Source organism: Chanodichthys erythropterus, chromosome 9, assembly GCF_024489055.1.
Source record: "Chanodichthys erythropterus isolate Z2021 chromosome 9, ASM2448905v1, whole genome shotgun sequence".
Lineage (NCBI taxonomy): Eukaryota > Metazoa > Chordata > Actinopteri > Cypriniformes > Xenocyprididae > Chanodichthys > Chanodichthys erythropterus.
This window is the reverse complement of record NC_090229.1, coordinates 8,019,927-8,041,573: the sequence shown is the minus strand read 5'-3', so window position 1 is coordinate 8,041,573 and position 21,647 is coordinate 8,019,927. Positions and strand designations below refer to the sequence as shown.

The 21,647-nt window shown below is 34.6% G+C and overlaps 1 protein-coding gene across 1 annotated transcript; it reads right to left on the bottom strand.

Annotated features, from left to right (window-relative positions):
• Positions 1–269: 269 nt before the first annotated feature.
• Positions 270–16,626, bottom strand: slc35a2 (solute carrier family 35 member 2). The gene is made up of 5 exons (XM_067394438.1): positions 16,370–16,626; positions 13,080–13,262; positions 10,992–11,143; positions 7,238–7,932; positions 270–831 (listed from the first exon to the last, which is right to left on the bottom strand). The coding sequence occupies exons 1-5, from the start codon at positions 16,449–16,451 to the stop codon at positions 798–800; spliced, it is 1,146 nt and encodes a 381-aa protein (XP_067250539.1). The 5' UTR covers positions 16,452–16,626; the 3' UTR covers positions 270–797.
• Between the last annotated feature and the right edge of the window lie 5,021 nt (positions 16,627–21,647).

Below are 21,647 nucleotides of genomic sequence, written 5' to 3'. Positions count from 1 at the left end.
ATTCCCGTTAATTCCCATATATTTCCATTAATTCCCATGGAAAGTTTCCAGTTTTGAACATTCCCAGAATTTTGCAACCCTATATATATATATATTTTATATATATATATATATATATATATATATATATATATATATATATATATATATATATATATATATATATATATATATATATATATATATATATATATATATATATATATATATATATATATATATATATATATATAACATAACATTTAACATGAAATCAAGTTTAACTCTGAAAGTGCACTTTGGAGAGAGAAACGTTTGCTTGGTTTTTTAAAGTATATGATACTCTGTCACACATAGCACAGCTGAAAAGCACAAGGCAATATTACACAAAGCACCAATGAACACACAATATGGCAAAACACTTATTAGTAAAAAAAAGCAAAACTAAAAGCTAGAAAATATTTCATAATAAGGCAGCAGTTTCTGAATTCCAAGTTTGATAAAGCCATTTTCATTCCCTTTCCAGTTCCAGCATAAAAAAACTCAAAGAATTCCCAGTTAACATTAGTATTACAACTTCAGTCGATCACAAAATCAATGCATAAAATTAGTGAGGTATCAGCATAAATATGATATTTCATAAAGTCAGTCAGCACAGTTTATTTTAGAAGTACCATCAGTCGTAACGGAGTTAATATCGTGAGCATAAAAAGGCACTTGAAATATAACCCTCATCTTTTCCTTTGGAAATAGGGCAGGAGTGTAGGACCTGTACAATGTGTTTTCATCATCTCTTCTCATCTATCATGTTTTTTTTTTCAATTTCCTTTCTTCTTTCCTGGGGCCTTGGAACTAATGGTAACAGAAAAGAGAGAGAAAGGACACAGTTAACAAAGAGAACCAGAGAGCAACAATATATAATTTGGTATTTACATGTTTCTAAACTATATGTGGACACACACACACATTTACTAGACGCTATGCATTCTTGAACAGCCATACAGAAGTAAACATGATTTCACATTGCTTCTTTGTGAAATGTATATCTGAGTTGTGCTCATATTGTAAAGGTAATCTAATATATATTCTCATTACACACTACTTGACTGAAAGTACATGGACACACCTTTGTAATGAACAGATTTGACTATATTTCAACAACACCATTACTAACAAGAACAAAGAATCAATAAGCAAATTTAATATAATGTTCCAGCATGACAACATCCCTTATACAAAGTCCATAAAGATAAAAGTTTAGGGTTTTAGACTCCCTGATCAATTGCAATGTTTATGAAATTAAAAGTTCAGTAAGTACATATGGATGTTTTGTTCAAGTTTCCTCATACTTCTGGCCATGCAGTTATATATCAGGGCTGTATTAATGTTATTATGCAAGAGATCAGTTAGTGGTTAGTCATGCTCACGCAGGCATTAAGCAAAATCACCTCTGATAACTTGTTCTGGTTACATTTTTGATGTCAGTATGTGCCCGTGTATATATTTAAAGTGTTTTTACAGGTGTAAAAGGGGAACAGTAGTTTGATGTATGAAATGCTCAATAAGAAAATCATGATTGATAAGTCCATGATCAACTAATTCTCATTTATTAACTATTGATATTTATGCATCAGGGTAGTACTTGTTTTACTGCATTTAATTTATGCTGATTTTAAGAAATATTACATAATCATTTCAGTGTAAAGATTACTAAACTACAGAAATGAGAGTCACTAAAGAACACATGGGAATTACAAAGTAAATCAATCTCAAAAACCCCAAAGTGAAAAATCCAGATACGTTATCTTAAAGGGTTAGTTCACCCAAAAATCTCATCCTCACCCTCATGTCGTTCTACACCCGTAAGACCTTCGTTCATCTTTCGAACACAAATAAGGATATTGTTGATGAAATTCAATGGCTCATTGAGGCCTGTATTGAGAGCAAAGCTATTCAAACACTCAAGATCCTTAAAGGTACTAAAAACATATTTAAATCAGTTCATGTGAGTTCAGTGATCTTAATATTATAAAGCGACGAGAATACTTTTTGTGCACCAAAAAAACAAAATAAAGACTTTTCAACAATATCTCATGATGGGCTGAGTTCAAAACACTGCTTGAGCTTTACGAATCGAATCAGTGAATCAGAGCACCAAAGTCACATGATTTCAGCAGTTTAGCTGTTTGATAGGAGATCCAAATCATTGATTCAAAACAGAAGATTCATAAAGCTCAGAAGCTTCATGAAGCAGTGTTTTGAAATCAGCCCATCACTAGATATTGTTGAAAAGTCTTTATTTAGTTTTTTTTGGTGCACAAAAAGTATTCTTGTCGCTTTATAATATTAAGGTTGAACCACTGCATTTACATGAACTGTTTAAAATATGTTTTTAGTATCTTTATTGATCTTGAGAGTTTGAATGGCTTTGCTTTCAATGGAGGCCTCACTGAGCCATCGGATTTCATCAAAAATATCTTAATTTGTGTTCCGAAAATAAAGAAGGTCTTACAGGTGCAGAACGACATGAGGGTGAGTAATAAATGACATTATTTTCATTTTGGGGTGAACAAACCCTTTAATCACAGCAATGGGAATATTGTCATTAAATTATTGCCTCAAGAAAGCGCAATAGGTGATTCTCTACAGAAACTTTTTTTTGTTATATTGGTTGAAAGTCTTCTAATATCTTGATAACTATATTAAACGGTTTAAATGTATTTTTGTAAAAAAATATATATTGACTGTGGAAGGTGTAGAACCATAAAATGTTCATCCAATTGTTATATTCGGTCCGAATGAAATAATACGATGTCCTACCTGCCTGTCAACATACGTTTCTACGTACCGCTCACACAGACGTCATCAGCGCGTTTTTCTGATGTGCGGATACACCTTTTACAGTTACCGAATCAACACAACGAGCTTATGCTGCGTTCACGACATAACTAGTTACCTTAATAAAGAGATGGCAACCCGTGACGTTCTAACCGGAGCTGTTCAGTCAGACTCGGAATTATGCGTTTCCATGTCAACGGTATCAACATCGGAATGAATCTGCAGCAATCAGTTACAAACTCTCTAAAAGTTGTTTACGTTCATTATTATTGTAATGTTATGTGCTGCTTTGAGACATGAGGTAATTTATTTAACGCCGTCTCTTGTGACGCTTTGTCGAGAGCAGCTGTGTGTGCGCGCGCGCCGCCTTGCGCTCAATGTGTTTTGGAGGAGGCGTGGCTTTGAACGCCGATTTGCAGGGAGGGTGGGTCGAATGCTTTCAATGCTATTAGGCTAACGTTAGCATTTCCCAGATCACCTACTGCATTTTTAACTAAAAAATAATAAACAAAATTTTTTTTTCTTGCAAAAAAGGATGTTTTTGCTTTAAGTTTGGGGTGAAATGGACATTAATTAGACATGTTTTCAAGTATTCACCTAAGTCTACGCTGGGATTAACACACATGCACACACAAGAAATATTTTTTAAAAAATGAGGCTCATATAAGAAACAGAAACTCTATTCTCTATTTGATGTTTATTGTCAGCCTCAAGAAAGAGGCCACTATAAGAAATTAGCCACCAGGGGCTGTACTTCAACTCTTCACACACTATTTACAATATTGATCATAGTGCCTTAACCGAGGCCGTCCTTGATTTATCAGCTGGGATGATGAAATCTGTGCAGTCTTTCTGCAATGATGAGGTGTTAACAGTTGTCACAGAACACAAAACAGAACATAAATCTCAACCGGACATGTGCAATGTTTCATATTTCTGTACATGCGATCGATTTCAGCTCAAGTTCTTAAAATCAGATCTATTCACCAATGAGCCAAACATACAAAAGTAAACAGTTTTTCAGTTGACATTGTACTTGTTTCTTTGTGATTAACTGTAAATGCTTTTATCTTTTGTGACCCTAATTAATATTAATGATGATATATATTTTTTCAAGGCCATGTTCTGACATGTCAAACACCATCATAATAATCTCTCATAAACAAATATGAAAGATTTATATGATGGACAGCATTACGCACAAGTGTTTTGTGTCAGAAAATGGCTTGTTGTAAATTCTCTCATACCCAAACACACACAGACACACTCATTTATCTAGATAACATATTTTACCACACAAACACACACAATCACTTTAGCTGCCTGAGGCCACTCTCGGCTCATTAGTTTCTGAAAAAGTCTCTAAAAACAATCCCATGATGGGGTTTAAGATCTACTATCAACTTTATAGCTGAAGGGAACTAGTAACATTACAATTAAAGTCAACATGAAACATTATTTGCAACCCTTTTTACCATCCCAAAAGGTATTAGTTTCATCGGGAAAGCAGTTTTTTTTATGTCGATTGCCATTTGCTGTTTGTGTTAATACTTATTACAATAACATTAAGTATCCATTAAATTTCTGCATTAACCAGTGGCAAAAATGGGGAACATTTAGATAAAACAAACATTTCTTTCTTAGAAATAATGTGCACAGATCATTTTTGCACATTAAGAACAGCAGCATGTAATAAGAAAGTAAATGGAGTCAATTCTGATTTCATGTTGACTTGGAAAAAAAAAAATCAATCAGTGCTTATATAAACCACCAAATCACTACGGGCCACATTTCTTCATCCAAAACAGTGGAAAATTAAAATCTACTTTACAGCACTTAACCCAGTTAATATGAATTCTGACATGCATATTAAACCCTTTAAGGGCAACAAAAGCCTTTTTACCAAACCACAACATGATCCATCACCTGTTGGTCACCAAATTTCAATATGTGCTCTGATGAGCATATTTACTACTGCAAAAAAAAAGGAAATAAAACATTCATTTTATATCAGGACGTTCTCTTGAGGTGTGTGGGGATTTACTGAGAACAGTTTTGGCATATTTGTATCAAATATGTGCACAAAATTGTTTGTACAATACATAACATAAGATAAATCCACAAATCTTCACTTTTTTTGCATCATAAAAAGAAGATATAGTATTTTGATATTATGTACAGTGTAAGAACTATATTAACATATATAGTTATCATTCATTCACAGGTTGATTGAGAAAGGCACAGCATTAACCAGTTGTTGGTTAAGCAAAACTAGTCCCCCTCACACACAGACACACGCATTTGCACACACAAAGAAAACAACAGCCTTCACAAAGATGCCATTTGGTTAGAAAATGAGCAGGTTAGGCACAGAAAAGAGCTGTGAGCTGAAAATGTCAAAGACGAGCTGGTGGTAAAGCAAGAATCAACACGGAAACAATGTGTTAAGTGAGTGTCCGTCAAATATTTCGATTTCAAGCACATTAACACACGTTTTAATAGCATTAATGGAGCTCAATGTCAATTAGTGCTCATTTTCAGACATGCCCTGTAAGGGTGGCATCGCTTAACACATTGCATTATGGGTAAGGAGAACTTGCAGAGAAAAATGTTTGAGATTAATGTAACTTATATTATAATTCCCTGCAAGCTGATTTAGAAGCATCCCTTTATCTGATTCCTCCACCATTTCAGCCCAAATCACTCAAACTCAACATGCAGGCGACAAAGTGCCACATTACTGCTACAGATATGAGTGAATCAAGGTCTTTGCCACTGTACAAACCTTATAGGTGTTGCCATGAGGTATTGTCATGCTTTAAACATGGCAGATATTCACACAGCTTTTCTCAACCACTATTTTTCTTTTTCTCTATTTACACAAGCCAATGATTTTGGCAAAGAACTTGTAGCATGTAGAAGTAGCTTTGGGTGAATCTCACAAAACCGGTCAAGATGATTTACCTGGGTAAAATTTCACACCAAAATCACAATTAAAGAAATTTGAAACAATATTTTTCAAAAAAAAATTGAAAATTAAACCAAGCATTATGTGAACCATTAAAGGGATAGTTCAACCAAAAATGGAAATTATCCCATGATTTACTCACCCTCAAGCCATCCTAGATGTAAATTACTTTCTTCTTTCAGATGAACACAATTGGCGATATATTTAAAAATATCCAGGCTCTACCAAGCATAGTCACAATTAAGTGCATTCATCCATCATAAAAGAAATCCACACAGCTCCAGTGGGTTAAGAAAGGCCTTCTGAAGTGAAGCGATGGGTTTTTGTAAGAAAAATATCCTTATTTATTTAAAAATATCCATAAGCGTCAGAGGTTGCGATTCTGCCGTAAGTCGACTTGCGCACATATGTTTGCCGGAAGCTGGTTATGGAAGTTTATAATGGATATTTTTCCTACAAAAACCCATCGCTTCGCTTCAGAAGGCCTTTATTAACCCCCTGGAGCTGTATGGACTTCTTTTATGATGGATGTATGTGCTTTTTTGGGCTTCAAAATCATGCACCATTATATTCCATTATAAAGCTTGGAAGAGCCAGGATATATTTTAATATAACTCTGATTGTGTTCATCTGAAGGAAGATAGTCATGTACACTTAGGATGGCTTGAGGGTGAGTAAATCATGGGATCATTTTCATTTTTGGGTGAACTATCTATTTAAGATGACTTTTTGCATTGTTTTCATAACAAATAAGCACATTCCTTTCCTAAATTTATATTACCATAAAGTGCAAAAAATAGATATTATTTACATTTAATTCATGTTGATTTTGAGATTTTTCTGCATTGCAGTAATACAAATTTTTGAGTTAAATGTGCTTAAATTTCATAATGCAATCATTTGTATCATTTAAGAATCATTTTTACTCTTCAGTTAAATGTAGAAGTTACAGGTTTTGGGAGATTCACCCAGTTTTCAAGTCAAACCAGCCCGATGTTCCTCTGCTCAGCAGCAGTAGCCTAGCAATTACGTTCACATCTTCTTCCTCTAAGATCGAGCTGTCTAACAGGAAAATGCTTTTTAAGGCAAACAGGGAAGGGAGGTGAAGATGTTGGAAAGAGTTTCAACAGATATCCCAGATTACGAAAGTGAAAAATGCCACTGTTTGTTTTTTGGTATTAAAAAAAAGAAAACTTAAAACAGGGAAACCTATGTCTAAGTCTTTCTGGTTTGTGCTTTCCAAATGAATTAAATAAAGGCCAACGGCCACGTTCATGAACGACTGAACCGTACGGTTTAGTGTTCACAGAAGCACCCAAACCCGCAGCAGCAGTGAGAAATGAGAAAGAGGAGAGAGTTAGGACTTCCACCGAGAGAGGTAAAGAGCGATTAATGGAAGGGGACACAGATAAGATGCCTTTAGGTGGCTCGTTTCATTTCACCAGCACTGACTTTGGGAGGAAAGCATCCAACTCCGAGTCTCTTCCATTGCTGTTGCTGGATGAAGGTGTGCTGGTGCTGGAAGTGCTGGTGTTTGGTTTGGGGAGACTGTACATATAGACGGCTCCTATGACCAATCCTGCGCCCAGCGTGAAGATCAGGTCCACGTGAAAGCCGAAGAGGTAGACAGACGTGATTGTGGACACGATGATAGAAAAAGAGGTGGCGAAGCCTTTGAGAATATTGTCTGCGTATTTTACTACAACGGCCACCAGAAGGCCGCCGAACGCCTGGTTGAAAATGACGCCCCACACCAGGGGAGTGTATCCGAACAGGAAGCCTTTCTCAGCAATAGCGGCGCCGTCGTTCCACCACATGCCGAGGAGACCCAAAAGAGTCCCGAAGATCCCGAGCTGGATGTTTCTCATCCATACCGAGGCAGAGCTGCCCTTCAAGATCTTCTCGAAGTAAACGCCGGCAAACCCGGAGGACAAGCAAGAGACTATAACGGACACCAGGCCCTTGACGTAGTTCTGGTTGGTGCCGGTCAAAGCCTCCTTCTGTTTTCCACCCTCCTGCTCGACCTGGACGATTGCCACACCGGCGAACAGCAGCACTAGTGAGATCCACTGGATTTTAGACAGACTCTTCCGTAGCATGAGCACTGAAAACAATGCTGTGGTCAAGATCTTCAGCTGATATGTGACCTACAAAAAAAAATAATTAATTGCATATAATTGCAATCTTCTATAAGTTTCAAATCTACTAAGACTTGTTTTTACTAAACATAACATATTTCTCACCAAAAAACATGTTTACATTTTGTGTACATCAATTGCATATAATTTACTTGGCTGAGAAATTACCCCCAAAAGATCATTAAAAGTCATCATTGTGTTAAATGAGAAAAGCATTACATAGACATTGCAAAAAAGTAGCTTTAGAAAAAAAAATATTTTATTTGATTCAACAAAGGCTTCAAAAGTCATGAGGGTGAGTACCTTTAATGGATTTTTTGTTTATATGGAAATATATATATATTTTTTATTATGAAATTATACTCTAAAGAAACTGCCAGTAGGTGGTGGTAAATGTCTAAATGAGTAAGTCATTCATTCGATTCGTTCACATTGCTGATTCATAAGTAAATGGCTCTCTATATGAATGGACCACCCGATTAATATGCTCAAAACGCGGTTCATTCAGTAACAAAACACTGCTATGTGTTGCTCGGATTTGCACAAAAGTTCTGTTCTGGCTTTATGGGTAATATTTAAATTGGCAAAATTAAGCAAAAGCAGACAATATTGTGTCTAAAATATAACAATATTAACTTCTTATTTATTGAACAAATCAATAATCAATATCACATTTGCATAAGTGCTATTCAGGACAAAAACAGCACTCGTGTGATATTCTGCTCATTACTCATATGATATTGCTAAACTATATGATATAAATATGAGAAAAAAACTCATACAGGTGTATTTTTGAGGGTCATCTTTTAGGGTCATTCTAACTGCGAGGACTTCAGAAGACGCAATCATCTGGATCAACATGCACATTGCCAAATTTCTATATAACCTAATTATTGTTAATATGCAATTCATTTTTTCAGGAGCTCATTGCTTCTACCTTCAGTTAAACTGCTAACAGTGATTGTAAATTAATTGCCTAAATTATTACATTATTTGCTAACTGCATTCTTTAAATGGTAATGTTGACATGCATTCTCTGTAAAGCTGCTTTGAAATGATATGTATAGTGAAAAGCGCTATACAAATAAATGTGAATTGAACTGAATTGAATTCTATAGGCTCCAACACACTGTTGTTGCCCTGCTTCATGTTCATCATCAATCAACTCAACTGTATGAAATGTAAGATGACATGGTCTGGGATGGGACGAGTGTGTTAAATGTGTTAATAATTTTAACACGTTATTTTTCCTAATTAATTAAATTGACATGTTAAATCAACAGCCCTAATTTTATATTTTATATTTTATATTTTATATTTATATTTATATTTATATATATATTTATATATATATATATATATATACATATATATATACATATATATATATATATATACATACACACACACACACACACACACACAGTCATGAACAAAATTGTTGGCACCCTTGATAAATATGATCAAAGATGACTCTAAAAATAAATCTGCAATGTTTATCCTTTTGATCTTTAATACATAAAATTAGCAAAAATGTAACCTTTCATTGAAGGAAAAGAATTGAAAGTGGGGGAGGAAAAAAAAACACATTATGAAATAAATGTTTTTCTCCAGTACACATTGGCCACAATTATTGGCACCCCTAGAATTTTTATGAGTAAAATATCTCTGAAGTTTATTCCCATTCATATTTACATTTTTTAGCACACCAGGGTGACTAGGAGCATGAAATTGTCCAGCCATGACTTCCTGTTCTACAGGAGTATAAATATGAGGAAACACAAAGGCCAAATTCCCGTAATCATTCATCACAATGAGTAAAACCAAAGATATAGTTCTGATGTGCAGCAGAAGATTAAAAAATGGCTGTAAGAAAAAAGCTAAAGCATTGAAAATCCCCATTTCCACTATCAGGGCAATAATTAAGAAGTTCCAATCGACTAAAGATGTTACAAATCTGCCTGGAAGAGGACGTGTGTCTAAATTGTCCTAATGCGTGGTGAGAAGGAAAGTTTGAGTGGACAAAGACTGTCCAAGGATCACAGTTGGAGAATTGCAGAGATTAGTTGAGTCTTGAGTCTCAGAAAGCCTAAAAAATGATCAAACAGCACCTACATCCCCACAAGTTGTTTGGGAGGGTTTCAAGAAAAATCCTCTGCTCTCATCCAGAAACAATCTCCAGCATATTCAGTTGTCAGACTGGATCTTCAAACGGGACCGGCTTCTGTGGTAAGATGAAACTAAAAAAAAAATAGTTTTTTGGCAGCAAACTCACCAGATGGGTTAGGTGCACACATGGATAAAAAGTACCCCATGCCCACGGTTAAATATACTGCTGGATCTTTAAAGTTTTGGGCCTATTTTTCTGCTGGAGGTCCTGGACATCTTGTTCAGATACATGGCATCATGGATTCTATCAAATACCAACAGATAAAAAATCTAAACCTGACCGCTTCTGCTAGAAATACAATAATGGGCCGTGATTGGATCTTCCATCAGGACAATGATCCAAAACAAACATCAAAACAAGCACAAAAATGTGTCAATGAGCCCAAAATGAAGCTTCTGCCATGGCCATCTCAGTCCCCTGACCTGAACCCTAAAGAAAATGAGTGGAGTGGTCTCTGATCTCTTTTCAGGTGTTCTCCAAACTCATCAGGCATTATAGACGAAGACTCAGAGCTGTTATCTTGGCAAAAGGAGGTTGCAAAAAGTATTGAATAAAAGGGTGCCAATAATTGTGGCCAACGTGTTTTGGAGAAAAAGGACATACATATATATATATATATAAAATCAACAGAGATATTAAAACTTCAAATAAAATAAACCGAAAATGTTATTAAATACTATAATAATATAATAATAGATAACTAAATAGGCTGTCTGATCCAAAAAGAGGAAAGAAATTAATTCTGCAATAATAAATTACAACAGTTCTGGTGTAACAAACCATGACTAACAAAATAATAAGCAAACTTAAAAGGTTATAAAACTTTACAATATGACACATATATGAAGTGAAAATCAGGAGAGAGGAGGGGCATGAATAAATTGTGGAGCAGTCTTACCTGGAAAGTGGCTGCTGGTAAATTGGAAATGGCCACATACTGCAGGTTGTTCTGTAAAGTGTAGATGAGTGACGGAACTGCTAACTTCAGTGTGTCTGAATACTGTACGACTATAGAGTCATACAACAACGATACGAAGGTCTTCACATTACCTGCATTACAAAAAATTAGAAAAGACAGTGTTATTAGACACACTGTTGCAATAATAATAATAATAATAATAATAATAACTAGATTGCAAAAGTAGGTTTTTGACAAAATTCAAAATGGCAAAAAAGATATAGGTTTTTTTTTTCATCATGGACTCAGCTTTCCAATGATATAAGACACTTGAGTCTGGGCCAAACGGTCTAGGAGTTATGAGCCATTTCGCACATTTGATCACTGTACCACTACCTATTGGCCAATTTGGGTCATAACTTCTGAGGATCTCCCCAAATTAAGGACTATCATTTGGCCAAGTTTCAAGTCTCTAGCACTTACGGTTTGGGCTGCGTGATCAGTTTTAGCGGAGAATAATAATAATAATAATAATAATAATAAAAATCCTTACAATTACAATAGGGTTTCAGCACTAATAAAAGTAGTAGTAGTAGTGTAGGTTTTTTGTTAGTAGTTTTGTTATTACATACACTACCATTAAAAAAAATGTAATGTTTTTGAAAGTCTCTTATGCTCACCAAGGCTGTAAAATAGTAATTTTGTGATATTTTAATTTAAAATAACTGTTTACTATTTCAATATATTATAAAATGTCATTTATTTCTGTGATCAAAGCTGAATTTTCAGCATCATTACTCCAGTCCTCAGTGTCACATGATCCTTCAGAAATCATTCTATATGCTGATCTGCTGCTCAAGAACCATTTATTATTGTCAATGTTGAAACAAAAACAAAAAGAAACATTTTAAAGCTTAATATTGTTGTGGAAACTATGATACATATACATTTTTGGGGGATTATTTGATGAATAGAAAGTTCAAAAGAACAGCATTTATTTGAAATCAAAGTCTTTTGTAACATTATAAATGTCTTTACAGACCCTTTTGATCAACTTAATGCATCCTTGCTGAATAAAAGTATATGAAAAAAAATATATATATATATCAGACTGACCCCAAACTATACAGAAAAAATGTTTGGACACTTTAGCCACACTTAATATGTATGATATGAGTGTAATTGCATTAGAAGAGAATATTAAAATATCAAAGTGGCATTTATTTTAATTCATAATAAACATATATATTGCTCAAAAATAAAGTATTGTGAGAGGAGACATAAATCTTATTAAAACTATATTTGAACTTAAAAGGTTAGTTCACCCAAAAATTAAAATATTGCCATTATTTCCACCCTCATGTTGTTCCAAACCTGTTAGACTTTCGTTCATCTTCAGAACACAAATGAAGATCGGTCCCTCCATTGAAAGTCTAGACAACTACCACTTTCCTAGCTTCAAAAAGTTCCTAAAACTATCCATATGAATGGAGCGGTTTTCTGAATTTTCTGAAAAGACACTTTATATGATGAACAGATTTAATTAAGGTTTTTATTCACATATAAACATTGATCAGCGAACATAAACAGATGCTCAAGCATAAATACTTGATGCACAACAAAACCTCATTGGTTCTTGAGAGCTTCACACAAGAATGAACCTCATTGGTTCTCACACGTCAAGCAAGCATGATTGAGCTTCCGTTTACCATATCAGATTGATCAATGTTTATATGTGAATAAAAGCCTAAATTAAATCTGTTCATCATATAAAGCGATCGAGTGTATTCAGAACATTTGGACTAAACCGCTAAATTCATATGGATTAGTTTTACCATCTCTTTATGAACTTTTTGAAGTGTCAAAGTAGTAGCTATGTAGACTGATGTAGGGATAGAAACCTCTCAGATTTCAATAAAATATTTTCATTTGGGTTTTAAAGATGAATTCAAGTCTTACGGTTTGGGAACAACATGAGGGTGAGTACATGATGATTATTTTTGGGAGAGAAATTTTTGGGTGAACTAACCCTTTAAAATTATACAGACTGCATCACAACAGGCCACAGTGTGACTCCAGCGAACGCACCTCTCTTCTGTATCAGGATGATGACCAGACAGGTGAAGACTTTAAGAACTTCTGCCATCACCACGGCTGATGTGGTAAAGAAATGTTCTCCCGGCAGCGTCCGCACGTAGCGGATGCTGAGGATGAGCGATGCATTCTGGATCACCAGAATTGCCAAACTGATATACTTCAACTTCTTGTTGACTGCAAAAGACACAAGAACAAGAATATCTTAGTCAACATAGAGGAGGTTTTTCACTTAAAGTGTGAAACTGGAATAACTGGAGGCTGAATTAAAGGATCTGAACGCTGACGTCAGCATTTCACATTTCTGAATGCAGCTAGTCAATGTTTTGCTTGGTTTTTCAGTTACGACACCTATACACGTCGACACCAGGTGAAAGTTTGCTCAATCCGGTGCCAACACCCTACTAACAGACACTTCATTCATTCACACCACTGGGTACAGAAACATATCAATGCAGTTCACTGGAAAACTGTTATGACCGGGTACCAAAATGGCCAAAACTACACATTATCTAACTAAAATTACATTAAAATGTGAGAAGACAAAATTAAAGACAGAAATAAAGGCAAAATCTTCCCAGAATTAGCTTGTATAACAAAAAGGCTCAGGTTTCTATAGACATGATGAACAGGAACTGTGATCCTGTTTAGCCAGTTTTCCACATGTTGAGGTCTTTTCCTCTGCAAAGAATGTCATAAATACAGAAAGACATATCACACGCCTTCTGCCACGCCGTCAAAACCCGTAAGACACATGAGGACATATGAAAAGGTCCTATGTCTACAAGTCGACATTGGTTGGACAGGATAAAATGTTTCTTTGTGCAGCACAGCTTATACACTGACTGAGGAAATTCAAAGTGTTTACAAGAGCAAACCACTGCCACGATTATGCCTTTTAATAAATGGCATCAATTTTCTTTAGCATTTTTACACATACACAGATTCAAAAGCAGAGAAATTAGTGCAAAAAAAATCAGGCACCACTGTACAAGCAGGTTCAATTTAACATTAGTTAATGCATTAGGTTTGAACTAACAATTACCGGTTTTATTCATCTAGATTGTTGATTTAAAAATATGGTATTGTTAATTCATATTTGTTCATGAATGCAATACACATGTAGAAATTAACACAGAATTAAGCTTAAAAATTAACCTAGATTAATAAATGCTGTAAAAAATTCACTCTTAGTTCATGATACCAAATGCATTAACTAGCTTTAATTTGTTAATGTTTGTTCATGAAACTATATTTTTTATTGCAGTGGACAAATGTGCAACACTCTCAAAGTCAATTGGGAATAGGGCTGTCAAACGATTAATCGCGATTAATCGCATACAAAATAAAAGTTTGAGTTTGCATAATATATATATATATATATATATATATATATATATATATATATATATATATATATATATATACAAACAAATTAATTTATATATTTAAGAGAAATGTTATTTATGTACAAAATATTTGTATTTATATATAATATAAATTATATAAAAATATAAATTAATATATGCTTTAAATATGTAAATATTTCTCAAATATATACATGAATGTGTTTGTATTTATATATACATAATTACACACAGTACTCACACATATATTATGCAAACTCAAACTTTTATTTTGTATGCGATTAATCGCGATCAATTGCTTGACAGCCCTAATTGGGAATGATTGTATTTTTTGTTTTTAGTAAAACAAATAGTTTTCCTTTGTTATTTTATAATTTATACATCAGAGGGTTAAAAGACAGAAGATAAATGGGGACAAAAAAAGGGGCAAAACGTGTTGTATTTTGCTCTTAATTTTCATTATTTGGTCTCTACCATGAACAAAAATGTACCATAGTAACCAATATCCTCAAAAAAAGTAGTGTATAACAAAATAATAATAATAATAATACTACACACTACGGTACTGATTGACTGCCATAGTCATATACCATACATAGTAATTCAAAAATACTATTGTACACATCTAAGCAAATCATAGTAGTGGCATGACATTTTTAGTTTCCAACAAAATCCAGAATTATTACAGATACCATAGTAAATTAATGAGATCAACTTTACATTCAAGCCACATTCAAATCAAAACTCAAAACACATCTTTTTATCTATGCATTTACTGATTGGGCACTGTGCTATGTCCGAACTGTTTGTACTTTATTTTATACATACTATTTTTGTATTTCATTTTTAATGCATTTTATATCTTTTATGTATGATCTTTTTATTTTCTGACTGTTAATGCATTTATATCTTGCCGTCTGGTTGAAAGAGCTGAGAGAATTAGGAAGTAAGCATTTGTTATCCCTGGATGGAGCTACTTGGGTAAAGTTGGTTTTATATTCGCACATTCGTACTTCTGATGAATTTAGACTTTCCAATAAATGTGCAATAAATTAATGTTTGCGAATTTTAAGCAGCGGCATGATACTGACAACCAACGACTGTCAACTTACAACATTTTTCACAGTCGATCAAAATAGGCAAGTATTGTTTTAATGGGATATTTACTTGTGAATGTCCAATGTAGTGTGATTAACAAGGCTATTGAATACGGTTGTCCGAATGTACGAATATAAAACCAACTTTACCCAAGTGATGGAGCTCTGACAGAGTTAGTCCAGGAATATTTGTCTGTAAGGGTATGGTTTAAACGCACAGCTACCTGACAAATATAAACAGTTATCCCTCTGCATGAGAAAGATCCGTTTAGATCCGCTCTGACGGACAACAAAAAACTCTCTGAAACTTCCTAACTCTTCCATCCAGATAGTGAAATTCTCTGTTTTTACTGTTATTTCCATTTCTTATGTGTTATGTATTTGGTTGTTCTTTATGTAAAGCATTTTGAACTACCATTGTGTATGAAATGTGCTATACAAATAAAATTGCCTCGCCTTGCCTTGCCTTACATGACAATCTTTGCATTTTAATTTTATACTTTGCTAAATACCTGAATGATTGTCATACTCATGTACTTGCTCTAACATACTGGTACTTTTTTGGTAAGTCATGGTATCAAACGACAATATAATAATACCATATTCAGATAGCATCTTATTTACATTGTACTTCAAACATTACCATGGCGTAAGTCTAAAAAAACATGGTAATGCTATAGTAACGTACGCTTTCATTGGTGGTAGCTATGGTCACCATGTTATATTTTCATACTTCACTGCATTTGATCAGACAGTCAAAACATAGACAGACAGGTGTTTGAATCTGAGACATACTGAAGATTAGATTATGTTTCTTTACCTTCATTCTGTCTGCGGGCTGATGTTTTATCTTCAGTGCTTTTGTTTGGACTTTCATTGCCAGCTGCTGCCATTATCATCATCAAACATGAACCTAATTCTGCCCACAAACTCACACGATCCTCTCGATCTGTACAGAGCTTAATGATAATCTCCCCACCGCTGCTCCATTAAACAGCTCGCAGATGCGGTGAACGAGGTCGGAATGATCAGAGCAGAGGTGCTCGAGGAAAAGTGTTGACGTCCCCAAACACACAATCACTTCCTGTTGTCGTCCGCGAGAGGATCGACCAATCACACGCGCTCGCGGTCTTCTTCGCTTCATCGCGTTCTGAACTACGGAAATGTTTTAGCGCCGCGTGCAGGCTCGAATTTAAACAAACGTACCACAAAATTACTATGGTATAAGCGTTGCATTTTGAATATCAACTTTGGTATTAGTATGGTTCCTCCGTAGTATTTTGAAAGGATATATCGTGGTAAACAAAACAAAACATGGTACTACCATGAGATATATCAGATGGTAATGGAAGTACCTTTTTTCTGCTTTGTTTTGGAAAACAATTTTTTTAATAATATATACTATTATTGTCAGAGGTGTAAAGTATTTGATGTAATTAGTTACTATACTTAATATCTTTTTGGCTACTTTGTAGTTGTACTGAGTATCAAAGATAATCACAACTTTTACGCTCTACTTGACTGCATTTTTAAACAAGTAAATGTACTTTTTACTTCAATACATTTTGGATGAGTAATGCAATTACAGATTACATTTTGCATGACACCTAACTTTTTCTGCAGCAGTTTTTTCTGCTATAAAGAAGCGATATCGCCAAGGGCATTGAAGGTACTATATATTGTGCGTTTTGCCTTTACTTCCTCAAACTTATCAAAAAAGGCTACTTTACGTGAATGTGAGTTGCATTAGCAGGTAGTTTCTGATTCACAAGTGTTTGATTTATTAGATGAGGTCATGACTGCAGCTGCTGACAAGGCTGAAACCAGCACGTCCAGTGCAAGTCGACTTTGACTATTTAATTTTACTTAAAAGTGTCCTAGAACCAGTTTTTACAAGGGGTAATATAAATCTAAGGTGTCCCCTGAATGTATCTGTGAAGTTAATGCTCAAAATGCCCCATATATTTTTTTTAATTAATTTTTTTAACTGCCTATTTTGGGGCATCATTAACTATGCACTGATTTAGGCTGCGGCCCCTTTAAATCACCCGCTCCCTACCCCCGAACTCTCGACTATAATACAGTGCATTTACAAAGTCCACACAGCTAATATAACCCTCAAATGGATCTTTACAAGATGTTCGTCATGCATACTGCATGCATGCGTCGGATCATGCTCTGTGGCTAAAGCTAACATTACACACTGTTGGAGAGATTTATAAAGAATGAAGTTGTGTTTATGAATTATACAGACTGCAAGTGTTTAAAAATGAAAATAGCGACGGCTCTCTTGTCTCTGTGAATACAGTAATAAACGATGGTAACTTTAACCACATTTAACAGTACATTAGCAACATGCTAACGAAACATTTAGAAAGACAATTCACAAATATCATTAAAAATATCATGATATCATGGATCATGTCAGTTTTTTTTGCTCCATCTGCCATTTTTCGCTATTGTTCTTGCTTGCTTACCTAGTCTGATGATTCAGCTGTGCACAGATCCAGATGTTTTGCCCTCGTCTAATGCCTTGAACATGAGCTGGCATATGCAAATAATGGGGGCGTACATATTAATGATCCCGACTGTTACGTAACAGTCGGTGTTATGTTGAGATTCGCCTGTTCTTCGGAGGTCTTTTAAACAAATGAGATTTACATAAGAAGGAGGAAACAATGATGTTTGAAACTCAATGTATGTCTTTTCCATGTACTGAACTCTTGTTATTCAACTATGCCAAGGTAAATTCAATTTTTGATTCTAGGGCACCTTTAACATCATTTTCTTTATCCGCTACATTGATGAGACCTTTTTTGACAGATATTGGTTTACTTATGGCCTTTTTGTGCACTTGAGCTCAACTAAGACTTGAGAGTTTATAGATGTTTAAGAAGCTGTTGTGTCGACCTTGATTTATTGCAATATTGAGTTCAGTTTAATTTTGATTTTAGAAAATAAACATGATTTCTCATCTTACAAATTGTTTCTTATTTTCACCGGCTCTCTAGACTAGTGCATCTCTGAGCCTACATTCAGCATGAGTAAAATACTCAAGTACTGTTAAAATCAGATACTTTAAGACTTTTACTCAAGTCAGGTTGGAATTGGTTACTTGTAACTTGTAATTGAGTCATTTTCAAGGTAAGGTGTCTGTACATTTCCTCAGGTACGGTTTAAGGTACTCTTTACACCTCTGATTACTGTGCTATTTGCGCAAAAAAAAAAAAAAAAAAAAGTATATTAAAAAATATTATTTAAAGCTGCTGTCCATAGCTTTTGTGTGTGTGTGTGTGTGTGTGTGTTCAAAATGTACAACAATTATATAATTAGCGAGTACATCATGAATCCATTTTCCAAGGGTTTTTGTCTTATCCTGAATCACTACGGTACACCTATAAAAAGTGTTTATATTTGGACTATTTTAGAGTGGTTCGGGTCGTGCCACTGCGGAGTAGCACAGTACCTGCGTGACTCGTCATTGACATAAACAGAGAGAAGTATCTCCGGCTACAATGTTCTTCCGCAAGACGCACGCAGTTCTGTTTATAAACCACTAGATTGTCAAAAGATCAGAACAAAGGTAACTAAAAGAAACCAGCTCAACAATAATTAAAGGCACAATATGTAAATTTTCACCACTAGAGGTCGCTTGTTCAAAACAAAGGCATAGCTTGATGATGCCCTGATTTTGTGGGATCATGGGAAGTGTTGTCTTCACGTCTACAGCCGGTGGAAATGAATCCAATGGGAGTCGGGCAGAAATCATATTCATGGATGAGATTATTAACGTTACTATTGTATGAAGCTGAGCAGGACCGAGTGATGTGGGAGCAGAAACGAAGCCGCTGGAGGGATTGCTAATGAGAAACGAGTGTGACACACGGCTTGAGCTTTTATTATGCCACAGTCGCTGCTTCCGCTTTTTCTGGTCAAGCATATATAGTGTAACACAGTGCTGTTTTATTATATTAGATACATTTGTGTGTTGAAAGTTGTTATAATGCTACTCTGCGTTCACTCGGCGGCTGCGATGAGACACTTATTGCACACTGCAGTAAGCTAGATCAATATAAGGCATGTTAAAAACATGGTACTCACAGTAAAACAAGAAAATTAGATGTAAACAATAAGACTTACTGTGTTGAGCAATATAACATGATTAGTTTTCTGTCGATGAATGTGTCCAAACAGCTGCTCACCTGTCTAATAAAACATAATATATTTAAGCATCTTTGGTGTTGGTTGCATGGTCCAAGTCCTGGTTAAAATTGCTTATTTCTCTGGATTTAAACATTCTTAGAAACATTTGGGATAATGTAAGTACACAAGTCAACAAAATATATAACATTGTTCAAGTGGTTTTTGGATATTTTATATATTGTGCCTTTAAATATGACAAAATAAACCATTGAAACTGTCTCTCAGGAGGATGATGTGTTGCTCTACAGGGGCCACTAGATGGCAGAAGCATACAATATTTTCTGCATAGTCTTATGATCACAAGACATCACAACTGAGTCTAAAGTTAAGCATTTTATAATGTAATATTGTTAGTTAATTTTAATAAAACGTATTGAAATGTCATACATATGGTTTATAGTGAAGAAATATTCATAGGTTAGATTATTTTTAAACATCATTTGAGGCTGCACAAATATAATTACACATTTCTCCTCATAAGTAATAAAATTTGACATTGATCAGATTTATTACCAGCTTATTTTGATTGTACTATTTGTTAAAGTGACTTAATACATTAAAAATAAAGGCAAAGACAAATTTTTATCATAATTGCATAGTTTTTTATTTTGCATAACAAACAAAAAGCCAATACATGCATATATTTTTGACTTATTCATTTACCATTATTTAGTCTCTTATTATCTTGAGAAAACATATAATGATCAAGAGGACAGATGTTTCTTTCAAAATTGAAATTTCAAATCTAAATGTCATCATCATAAAAACATCATATGACAACAGTCACATTACATTGTCCAAGTACACATGTATTTACCGTAAAATCGTTCTGCCAACCCAAGCAATATAGGAACATGTTTCACCTGTCTTCTGCATCATGATGATAAACAGACAGGTGAGGACTGTCATCACAACAGCAGATGTGGCCAAAAAATTATCCCCAGTCAGTGTCCAAAGGTAGCGGATGCTGAAAATGAGAGATGCATTCTTGATCACCAGAATCACCAGACTGATGAACTTCATTATCTTAACTGCATGAGACAAAAGTCAGGGATATTTAGTTATCATATACCTGTTTCTACAGGCACAAATGCATCTGTAAAGATTGGAAATAATGTACTGTGAGGATCTGAACACTGACAAACACCAGCTTCCCTGAATGTCTTTCACTTTTCTGAATGTAGCTAATTATTATCATCAGTTAAAGACACACCTAAACAGATGAATGTTTGCTTAATCCAGTAAAGCATTATGCTGACAGACGATTCATTCACACTGCTGCATGTAGAAACAATTTCCTGGCAAACAAGTTCATTTATCAATGCCATTCACTAAGAAATAATACTAGAATGTACGAAAAGCAAACACTTTCCTGAGAAATCTTCTCAAAAATATGATTAGACATGAAGAAAATGAGTTTCAAAAACTGTTAATCTGGTTTCTTTATTTATCAAATCTATTCTTTTTGAATCTTCTTTTGTCCTAAACTGATGACAGTCCCACACTGTAAGACTCCATCTTGTACATATCAGAATTTGCCTAATATGGTAATATAGTCACCATGAAATCAAACTCCAATTTTTATTTTTTAGATAGAATATTGCTTTATTTATTATACATGATTTATTAGTGCACATTAATATTTCTTTAAATGCATTTGCCCCTCGTAATTTTAAATCAAAATATCTTCCCCTCCCTCTTCTCTTCCATATTCTCTTCTGTGGTGATTTGAGCGCGAGGGCGGGACATCCTGTCACTCACATGCGATCGACCAATAGCAAACTACAACGCTCCAACGATCCAATCAATTCCCGATAGACAAAATCAAGTCCCGCCCTACATTTTTTTTCCTCATTCGAAAAAAGCAGTTAATTTCACTCGTAAATTCGTCACAA